The sequence below is a fragment of the Tenrec ecaudatus genome, chromosome 18, assembly GCF_050624435.1.
Source record: "Tenrec ecaudatus isolate mTenEca1 chromosome 18, mTenEca1.hap1, whole genome shotgun sequence".
Lineage (NCBI taxonomy): Eukaryota > Metazoa > Chordata > Mammalia > Afrosoricida > Tenrecidae > Tenrec > Tenrec ecaudatus.
The window spans coordinates 13188256-13199417 of NC_134547.1; the positions used below are offsets into that span (position 1 = coordinate 13188256).

Here is an 11162-nt window from a genome sequence, read left to right on the forward strand (position 1 = left end):
TCAGCTGTACCCTGTGACCCCGGGAGACCTGCTTAGCGCTAACCGTGCACGTCTGCTGTCGGGTGGGTGAAGGTATCTTACTTGCTTGGCTTTCACTGGCTTTTTGAAGCAGTTTGGAGGTAGCCAACCCCGCTGTCTTACCACCCTGAGCCCTGCCTGCCTGTGGGTGAAGCAGTGACAGCCACCCCCCTGCACCTCATTTCCCGACAACAGTGTCAGAGGGCATGACAGGCTTTGACCACGACACAACTCGGTGTGGGTGAAGAGCACCTGCCGACCAGAGAGGTTCCTTCAGGGGCCCTGCTGGCACCAGGGCGCCAGTTGCCCGCAGAAAGGCCTGGCAGCCTGCTCCCACAAAGATGCCAGCCAGGAACCCCCACCCCACTGCCGGAGCTGGGCTTTGTGCCACGGGGTGGGACTACAACACGAGACGTACCACCACCACCAGCCAAGTAGAGCCCTGGAAGCGTTTGAAGCACAGGGAGGATCTGGCACCATGCAAGCTGGGCAGGAGCTGCACTGGCCAGGACTTGAACCCTGGTCCCTCCTCGGAACAGCACCGCCTTCTCTGAGGGTCGGGGAGCTGGCTAGGTGGGGCCTATGGGAGCCTGCCCTGTGTGTGGGGGGGCTATATCCTGCCTTGGATGGTGATGCTGGGCATGCAGACCCCAGTGGGTCACCCAGACTCCCCTGGGGGCCAGCCACATCCCAGGCCTCTCCCCTCTAAGTGTTGGTGCCCCCCCCAGCCTTTTGTGTGGTGGGGGTTTTTAACACACTTGCTGGCTGTGGGGGCGGGTCCTTGCAGGCTGTGGCTGCGCCTGGCCCAGCTGGCTTGACCACACACTCACGTCTCTGCTACTGAGGCCGCTTTCCCTCGCTTGTTTAATCTCCCTTCTATCTCAGAGACCAAGACACACTCGACACTAATCCTGTCTCACTAGCATAAAGAGGCAGCCCGTTTCCAAATGGGATTACGATTCAACTACAGGCATGGAGGTTAGAAATTCAACGGGGAGCTCATGCAGGCAAGCAGCACACAGTTCAGTCCAGAACAGTTGGCAACAAAAATGGGGACAGAAGCTTACATTTCAGTTTGGTTCCGTTTCTTGTGACCATAAGGTACTAAATGCTAAAATATTTCCCTTTGAACTACTTAAAAAAGAAAAGAGTTGTAAAATTATGTAAACCGCAATACTGGCCAATTCAGCATTTTCCCCCATCCAATCAAGTCTGGCTGAGGACAGGACCGAACTGCCCCTGCGGGTTTCTGTGCCTGCGGCTCGTTACTGGAGTAGAAAGCTGCCTCTTTCTGCCATTTCCCTCAACAGCTACCCTCGTAAGCCTTGTGGGTTTCCAAGACTGTAACTCTTTACGGGAATAGAAAACCTCATCTTTCTCCCAAGAAGCAGCTGGTGGTTTCGAACTGTTGACCACCTGGGTAGCCGCATAACTCATAGCCCACTGTGCTACCAGGGCCCCATTCCCGTGTAGAGCTTAGCAATGTCAGTTACATTCGTCATGTGCACCCATCACCAACAGTCGCTGCCAAATTTCCCATCACCACGCAGCAAAACCGACTGCTTCCTGAACACCCCTTTACACACACACACCCCCGCCACCCACCCCGTCACCTCCAATAAATACAGAGGTGTTTTCTGTACAGTGACCTGGGGGTCCACTTATTAGCCACAAGGCTGGCTGTGCATCACTCACCAGTCTCTCCCCAAGAGAGGGCCAGGGAGGCGGTCTGCCCCACACAGACTGGCCCTCTCGGGAACCCGCTGGGGTCACTTTGAGTCAGAGTCAACTCACCGTTGGTGATTTGGGTTTGGGCTTATATGCTGACCTACTCTAGATACTAGTCCATACAGGTGGGTCATACTGTATCTGTCTTTATTTTACTCTCCGTCTTGTTTTCAAGTTTCACCCAAGCTGTGTCGGCCATCAGGCATCATCGCCCTCTCTGGATGAATGATATTCCAGTGAGAGAGAGTGCTGGCTGCTCCCATGGACACTGACTGAGGATCCAATTAAAATAAAATTCGTGACGTCAGTCTTTCCTCTGTTTATCATGATGTTGCTTATTGGTCCCGTTGTGTGTGGGCTTGCCACACTTTTGAATGGAATCGCTTGTAAACTTGTTGCTAGGTGCCCTGGAATTAGTTACGACTCATAGCGACCCTGTTTGTAGCAGAATAGACCAAACAAAAGACTGCCCGGTCCTCTCCTAGCCTTGCAGTCTGTGTGAGTCTGGGTTGACAGCGAACCAAATCCAGAGACACTCGTGTGTGTGTGTGTGTGTGTGTGTGTGTGTGTGTGTGTATAAGCGAGAGCTTTATATCAAAGAGTAATTGTCTAGTTAGAAAACATCCCCAGCCCAGTCCAGATCAAGTCCATAAGTCTGCTATTAGCCCCTATGTCCGATACCAATCTATAAATTCCTCTTCAGACTCACGCAACACATGCAATGACACTGAACGCAGGAAGATCACAGGCCAGTGGGTGGAAAGTCTTGTGGATCCAGTGGCAGTGGAAGCATCTGAGCACTAGTGTGGCTCCTCCAGCACTGGTGTGGCTCTCTCCACGTGGCTCCTCCAGCTCCAAGGCTCTAGCTCCATCAGCATGGCTCTGTGTGTCTTGCAGAGACAGTGTGTGTCCCGCCTCCAGGGGAGAAGAGTTACAGTTCCCAGAATCCTCAGGAGAAGACCTTGCCCATACAGAGGCCTCATTGGCCATGGCCTGCTTGCCAGGCTCTATTCTCCACCCCTTGGCGCACGTTGACAGGACATGACGTAAGTGCCACACAGTCATTTCTGTGTTGAAGCCAGTCTGTCAGTCTGTCTCGTTTCTGAAGGGCTTCTTCTCTTTCCATGACTGTCAAAGGTGATGTCTTTTTTTCAGACCGACCCTTCCTATTAACGCGCCCAGAGAAAGCCCCCTCAGCCCTGCGTGCAAGGAGCGCTCCGGCTGTACTGCTCCCCGCGCAGAGAGGTGTGGGCTCTTCCCGCAGTCTTCACAGCATTCTTTGCTGTCACCAAAATCCAAAGAAGTCAGTTCTGTCCTGTCTCCCTGATTCAGCCGGCTTTTGCATGCAGGTGAATCGATTATAAATACCATGGCTTAGGTGAGGAGCAACTTCAGTACTTAAACTGACATCTCTGACAACAGATTGGCCCAGTGCAGATTTGTTTTCTTTCTCTCTTTTTTTTAAAAGACCTTGTACAGCTCATCACAATCCATCCATCCATCCATCCATCCATCGTGTCAAGCATATTTGTACATCTGTTGGCATCATCGTTCTCAAAGCATTTGCTTTCTACTTGAGCCCTTGGTATCAGCTCCTCATTTTCCCCCTCCCTGTCCACACCCCCTCCCTCATGAACCCTTCATAATTCATAAGGTGTTATTATTTTGTCCAGTTCAGTGTTTTAAGCCCTCTTCTTGGCTTTCAGCAAGCAAGGCCGTGTCATCTGCATCTCCCGGGTGGTCAGTGCATTTTCTTCCATCCTGAGGCCGCGTGCTTCGTCCTACTGTCCCGCTTCTCAGACAAGGTGCTGAGCTTGCAGGTGGGCGGTGTGTTCAAAGGCCCCACGCTGGCGCACAGCCGTCCCGCTTTTAACCCCGCGGCTGGCCCTCAGCTCTCCTTGGACAGCTGTCCACCTACAGGCTCCACGGGAGCACAATGGCGTGTTTTGACTTCCCGTTATTCTCCGTGTTTTCGATCATCCATTATGATCCACACAGTTGAATGCCTTTGCGTGGGCGGTAAAATACAGATGAACTTCTTCCTGGCAATGTCTGCTGCCAGCCAAGCCCCTCCACCCCGACGCAGTCCTCACACAAATGCAGCCTCAGTCTCAGGTCCTTCCCTGGGATGTGCTGCTGTAACCATTTTTTAATCACCCTCAGCAAAAATGTACCCGAGTATGATGTTGGTCAATGATTTCTGCATCTGCTGGATCATCTTTCTTTGGTACCAGCATGAATATGGATCTTGTCCGGCCGGGTAAGCCCGGTCTTCCAGATGTCCTGGGCACAAGCGAGCGAGCATTTCTGATGGCCCAGCAGCTGGTGGAGCATCTCCGCTGGGTTCCCATCCGTTCCTGGGCCTTGTTTTCCACCGGTGCAGCGTGAGCGTCTTCGTGCCGTTGGTTCTCCTGCCACGGTTGAATGCCAGCCAGCTCTTTGGGGGCAGTGGCCCTGTGCTGTCCTGCCTCCCACCATCTTGCGGCACATCCTGCATTGTTCAGTATTTCGCCCATCATTCCCATCCTGCTGCCCTCTCTTGTTAACGGTGTTTGACTCTCTTCTTGCGTGATGTCCTGTCTGCCCCCCATAGCAGGTCTCATGTCCTGACGCTAGGGGTTATTTGATGGCGACAGCCATTAGACTCCGGGGAGGTCTATTCAAGGTTGTGCTTTGCCGCTCCTAGACTTTCTTCAGCTTCCTCTCGAATTTGCAGGAGCAGGTGATGGTGAGCCCCCCCCCCGCCCCCCCACACACAATTAATTTAAACATCCACGCATTGTAGATTAACCATTTCCACAGGTAATTCTTAAACATCCCAAGTAAAACGGCAGGCTGGAAAGGACAGCTCCTCTGTGGTTTACTCCCGCCCCCCACTAAGCTCCGCATTGCCACAGGAAGTGAGTCAGGGTTCCGCGTCAAGTGGGCCTGTGGGTTTTAGACTCAGGTGCGGTACAGCCCTCCACATAAAGCAGCTGGCTTGTTGGTGAGGCCGACGGTGGAACACCAGCCAAAAGGTCTGGCTGCGCAAATCCACCCAGAGGTGCCAGACAAGAACGCCCTGGTGACCTAAGTCCAACAGATGGCAGCCGTGGAAAACCCAGTGGGGCGCAGTTGTGTCCTGACACTTCTCCTGGTGCCGTGGGCCAGCGTTGGCGGAAGCCTTCCAGAGTTGGAGCTTCCAGGCTTCCAAATGGACTGACTGCTGGTGGGCGGGCCCGGTGCAGGGGATGGCAGGTGGGCCGCAAGGAGGAGGCCGGCTGACCCCTCCCACTCCCCAGCCCCTGGACCCACCCCATCTCTCGCCCCTGGCTGCATTTCTCCTCCCTGGCTGCATTTCTCCTCCCTGGCTGCATTTCTCCTCCCTGGCTGCATTTCTCACCCCTGGCTGCTTACCAAGACCTCCTGGGCTGCGCTCGCCCCACTCCACTGCCTGCGCGGGTCTTTGTAGGGACTTGGCGTGTGCCTCCCCCACTGCTGTGTGGCCCCCCCTCTGCTTGGACCGGGCACCGCTTAGGCGTGCGGGGCGGGGCTTGCAGGGGCGCCGAGCACCCACGGTCTGACCCCTGTCTCCCCTGCAGTGTACCACTGGGTGGAGATGCGGACCAAGATGCGCATCATGGGCTTCCGGGGCACCACCATCAAGCCGCTGAACGAGGAGGCGGCCGCCGAGCTGGGCGCCGAGCTGCTGGGCGAGGCCACCATCTTCATCGTGGGCGGCGGCTGCCTGGTGCTGGAGTACTGGCGCCACCAGGTGCAGCAGCGGCACAAGGAGGAGGAGCAGCGCGCCGCCTGGGACGCGCTGCAGGACGAGGTGGGCCGCCTGGCGCTGGCGCTGGAGGCGCTGCAGGCGCAGATGCAGGCCCTGCCCTCGGCCAGCGCCCTGGAGGAGCTGCACCAGCAGCTGCGGGACATGCAGGCGCAGGTCGCCGCCCCCGGTAGACGGTCCGCGCCCGCGAAAACGCCTGCCACCCAAGCAGCAGCCTCCTCCTGTGAGAAATAGGCGACAGCGGAATCCGGACTTGGACTTGGGCCCAGCGCCCACGTGACCTTCCAACAGATGTCTGCATCGCCCCTGGAGCCCGCCGGATCTGAGACTTGGTTGGCATTGGCCACCCCCTTACTGACCAGAGTCGTCTGTGTCCGTATCTTCCCCAGGCGCCAGCCCCATGCCTGGAATCGTCCACCGTCGAGGGCCGGGTGGGACTGCTCCCCGCAGCCGGACGTTGACGCTGCAAGCTCTTGGTCTTCTGCAGAGAGTAAAACAGAAGGAGCCGTTCCCACCCCCACCTCCCCCACCCCCTCACCCCGCTTAGGTGATCAGTGCGCCCTTCTCCGGTCGTGCCCCAGCCTGGCGCCGATGCCCCTTCCTCATTCTGCTGGCCCACTGTAAGAAAACCCGGTTCTTCTCAAGGCTCCCTTGCGGGGAGCCCGCTGGCTGGACAGCCCTTCCACTGATTGGGGGTGGGAAGGTGGGTAAGGGTCCTAATCTGTCAGTCATCTACCGAGCCAGGTGTCCTTCTGTCCCCTTCAGCCTTGCCCCCTTCAGAGGAAGGCCCAGCCGCTCCCCTGAGCACCTGGACACGGACATGGCTCCAGAGGTGGAAGTGTGACCCTGACACCCCTCGTCAATGCTGTGTCGTCATCTCGGCCCCAGTAACCTGGCCCAAAGCCCCTGGATCTTGTCCCTGAATTGTCCTCTCTTCCCTCCCAGAGGCCTCCTACAGGACAGGAACAGGGGCTGCCAGCCCCTCCCCTCCCTAGCCGTGTGACACAATTGTCACATTCCCCCATCTTCCATTCGATGTATTGATGTGAGTACTCTCACCTCCTCCCGCAAGGGCTCCAGACCGGCCCTACCGCCCCCTTCATGCCTTGGTACCCAGACACCCCATTCCCCCAGACAGACACCCACCCTGGTCCCACCTCCTGTGCCTGCACCCGGAAGCTGCTGGCCATGCCACCACACAGTCAGGGCCTAGATCAGCAGGCCTGGGGCCTCACACAGTGCTGGAGGCTCCTCTGAGGTCCAGACCGGCTCCCTCTGAGGGCTCCAGGCGTGTCTTTTCTGGCCTCTGGTGACCCAGCTCAGCTGCCTAGCTAGCCTCATAAAAAACACTTGCCCCCAGCCTTAGGGCCCCTGGGGTCCAGCCAGCCCCCTCCCACCAGGCCCCTAGAGGACAGGGTAGAGCCACCCCTCGGGGTTTCCAAGGTGGGCACACCATGGTCTCATCTTTCTCCTCCAGAGCTGCTGATGGCTGCAAGCCACTGGCCTTCCCGCTCGAGGCCGAGTGCTTCACTGCTGCGCCACCAGGCCTCTCCGAAGCCGGGGTGCTCGCCTCAAGATCCCAGGCTTCAGCACATTGGTAGAGATTCTTGTCCTGGTGCCACATTCACAGGCTCTGGGCCTTACCCACCCGCCCGGCAGATCTAGCCCACATGCTGCTCTGTGGGAGGAAGAGGAGGCGGTCTGCTCACTCTGCCCCGTGGGTTCACCGGGAGTGGGAAGGGGACTCAAGGCCAGTGGTTTGGTTGGTTTCTTTGGGGGCCACCATTCAACCCACTGCATCTCCTACCCCCAAGACTGTACTGGGACTCTCAGCAAGGGCCCCTGACCCCTGACCCCATGGGACAGTTGGGTTTTCTGCTACCAAGATCCACTTCTTCCCCTCTTAGCATCTCTTCAGGGATTTGGGGAGGAATATGCTTTCCCCCAACCCCCATCCGAACTCTGTCTGCAGAGGGTAAATGGCACGGTGCACTAAGCGGCAAGGACAGTGGTTCAAACCCACCAGCCGCTCGCAGGAGAAAGAGGCTGCCTGCTTCTGTAAAGATGGACGCTCAGAAACCCAATGTAGCAGCTCCGCCCTGCCCTAGGACTCCATAGCAGTGGCTTTTGTGTTTGCTGCTTTTTTAGGGGAGGCGGTGGGAGGATTGCCAGGGAGGTGGCAGTAGGGTCACCCTTTTCCCACTTAAAGAAACTGAGTCCCAGGGTGCAATGAGTGCACTGGGCTTCGCAGTTGACCTCTTCTGGCTTCCATATCTCGCCACGAGGCAGGCGTCAGGCATACCTGTGCCTCCATCCTCCTCTGACCCCAGCCACTCCTCCACCCCTCGGCATTGATGCTGGGCTCCCTGATTGTTACGCGTTGACACACCCAGGGCTCACACAATATTCACAGTGAAGGGTTTTTATTCGGGAAGTCAACAGGTTCTGACAAATTGGGATCCACAAACAGTAAACTACAGTCCTTGGTCCCCTCAGCCAGCAGCCAAGTCTCCTGCCCTCATTCTCTCGGCCACCTGGTCCCTTGGCCTTGCCTCCGTGGACATGGAAGCCAGGCGGCCTGCCTGCACTCTGGCCCACAGTCCACGGCTGATTCTGCCCCATAGCGACCCTGAGGGCAGTAGAGCCTGGGTTCCCTAGGCCTGCGCTCTGTACGGAGGCGGACCAGTTCCTCTCTCCTGCGGGGAGGAACCAGGGAGCTGGGGCACCCAGCAGCTCCGAGAGAAGGGTGGTGGGCGGGCACCCGCTTTCCCCACCCCTTCCACTCACTTCCGGCAGTGGAGGTGCAGAGAAGCCAGGAGAGGGGTTCTGGAACAGCTGCCTCTTTCCTTGCAGAGGGAAGCAAGCGGGTGTGCAGGAGTTGAGGGCGGGCACCCCCCTTGACCCGAGAGGTTGAATGATAGGAGGCAGGCCAGGAGGACAGCGTCACTGTGCGAGGGGGCGGGGGACACTCGGGAGTCGCTCCTGGTCAGTGATCAGGAAGGCTTGCACCCGCGAGAGGGGGCCCTGGTCAGGAAGCCCTGGCCAAACTTGCTTGAGCTGGTGAGCACTTGTGATTCGGGGCAAGGGTGGCAATAAAAGTGTGGAACGGAATTGGGTGTCTTCAGGCGCTTTTTATTCGCACCCTGAAGTCCGCGTCAAGCCAGGTCTTACCTCCAACGGACTTCCACCCTCTGAGTTGCACCACTGGCTCCGTGCTTGGGGACAAGTGACAACAAGGAGGCCATCCGACCCTGCCCCCATGGGGCCCACGATCTAGAGGGGCAGACAGGTGCAGCGCCTCCACACACACAGCGCATGCCTGCACAGCGGTCACACACGCACCACACACCACATGTACACACCAGACACACTGTCCCCAGAGACACGCTTCTGGGATCGCCTGACCTTTTCAACCCAAGACGGACCGAGGTGAATGGATGTGCTCCAGCCTTCTGCTGCACGCAGGAAACAGTGGGGTGTGACCTCCAAACTGCGGGGGAAGCCCAGCATGCACACACGTGTACACACAAGCCCCTTGTTATGTGGGATGATGTTTCTGCCTGAGCTGATCACCCCACCCCAATCCTGGGAGTCCTGGACATAAGAAGCAGAAGCCAACCCTCTGACGCATGGTGTTGCTGGGCTCTGCGCTCCTGCAGGCCCTTCCCTGGCCAGAGCCCAGATAGCCAAGTGCTCCTAGGAGGAAGGGACTGCCCCTGAGTCCTGGTCACTTCCCTGGCCCAGCTGGGCGCAGGTCTTCCTTTGGACACTGAGTGACCTGGCCTTGGTCCCCCAGCGCGAAGGGCTCAGGCTAGAGTCAACATGGATGGTGGGGGCTGGGAAGGGGTCCCCCTAGGGGACTGGGCAGTTGTCTTGAGCACCTGCTATGGGCCTGGCTGCCATTGGGAGGTGCTCAAGAAGGGGCAGCTAGGTGTGAGAGGAAGGGGGAAGGGGGAGAGGTAGGTAGCAGCAGAGGCCCTGAGGCAGGTGTGTGTCCCCTCCAGTCCTGAAACAGACCCGAAGCTCCCGGCTATCACCTGAACAGGAGGTACAAACCAGGGCCCTCAGACCAAATCCAGCCCCACCCCCTGGTCTTTATAAGTGAAGTTTTACTGGAACCGTCTCCACAGTTCCCCTGTTCACTGCGGCTGCTTTTGTGTGAGAGGGGGCAGCGTGGGGCAGCTGCCACCGAAATCATAACCAGCCACCACTGAGCCCGCTCCCAGCCCTTGCCATCCCCGAGGGCAGAGCTGAACTGCCTCCCGTGGGTTTCCGAGGCTGTGAATCTTCATGGGAACAGCCAGCCTCATCTTTCTCCCCCACAGTGGCTTTGAACTGTCCACCTTGCAGTTAGCTGCCCAATACCCACCCCACCCCACAGCATCACTGGGGTCCCTTCACAGAAATCACAGCAAAGTCAAAAATCTTTACCCTAGGGGGAACCGACGGCAATGATGGGCACATAACCACACACCGCCCTCCTCCAGGGGGCCGAGCCCCATAAACCATGGGGGAAAGGGGACAGCCGTAGGTGTAAGATATGAAAATAATAATAATTTATAATTTTATTAAGGGGTTGGGAGGGTGGGGAGTGAGGGAAAAGAGCTGATACCAAGTGTAAGAGCCCCCAATAAAATAATCCTTTTAAATATATAGATATATATTAGGTAGCTCCAGGTAGAACCTAGGGGTTGTCCCGCTACCTGCCAAGGCCTCCCGCCCCTTCCCCCTTACAGGAAGTTGAAAGCAGATGAAGGCTAGGGCGTGCCCAAATTCAGGCCTTTGAGACAGGAAGCCAGTACACCTGGCAGGCCCCCAACGTAGGCAGGTGAGCTTAATTCAGCCAATTGGGTTGACCAGCACCGTCGACCACGCCTCCCAGGGGAGGGCCCTGTAAAAGCCTTGGATGCGGGCTTTTCCAACCCTGCTCAGCCGGTTGCGGTTTCTCCAGGAAACCCGCAGGTCTGTCTGTATGTGTGGGTGTGAAGTGCCCTGAGGGTACCTGTAAAACCCGAAACTTCTAGACTTTACAAAAATTCACTCGGGTCACAAACCAGGCTTCAGTGTGAGTGCTTTCTCATGGGAAGCCAAGGACCGAGGTATTTCCATCCGATGAATCTAACACACACACACACACACACACACACACACACACACACACACACACACGCGTTTACTCTCTGTCCTTTTATGGAAAAAAGGGTACCGCCTCCTGGCATTGAATAAAGTAGGGAGAGGGGTACACAGGCCCAGCCCCCTTACACTACCAAGGAGGAGCCCAGCACCTCCAAGTTCCCGGTAATTTCCTCTGCCCTGCCCTGCTTCCCCACCAGTGTTCCCCAGCACCCCTCCTCTCAGACCTCAGCATCGCAGACTCCAACTACACCCACAAACCACAGAGCTGAATGCATTTCCTATAAGCCGCCCTACAGACATATTGGTGGGATCATTCCTAACTCACTAACTTTCTCCCCACACCCCTCTACCCCCCACTGGACTATGGCCAGCGGGACTTCACTGGAGGCTCATGTGAGGACCCTGCAAATGGATGCTGGGCTTCCGCTGTCATCCACAGCCTTCTGCAAACGGGATGCGCATCATTTAAGCTTCAGTCCCATTCCCTCCTTCAGATTTGGATTTTATTATC

At 57.1% G+C, this 11162-nt stretch overlaps 1 protein-coding gene across 1 annotated transcript in view; it reads left to right on the forward strand.

Annotated features, from left to right (window-relative positions):
* Positions 1-8620, forward strand: part of OPA3 (outer mitochondrial membrane lipid metabolism regulator OPA3) — a 33645-nt gene extending 25025 nt beyond the window's left edge. Inside the window, exon 2 of the mRNA XM_075536810.1 lies at positions 5328-8620. Within this exon, the coding sequence (XP_075392925.1) occupies positions 5328-5749 (422 nt within the window). The 3' untranslated portion in view covers positions 5750-8620. The remainder of the gene's footprint in view (positions 1-5327) is intronic.
* Positions 8621-11162: the final 2542 nt, after the last annotated feature.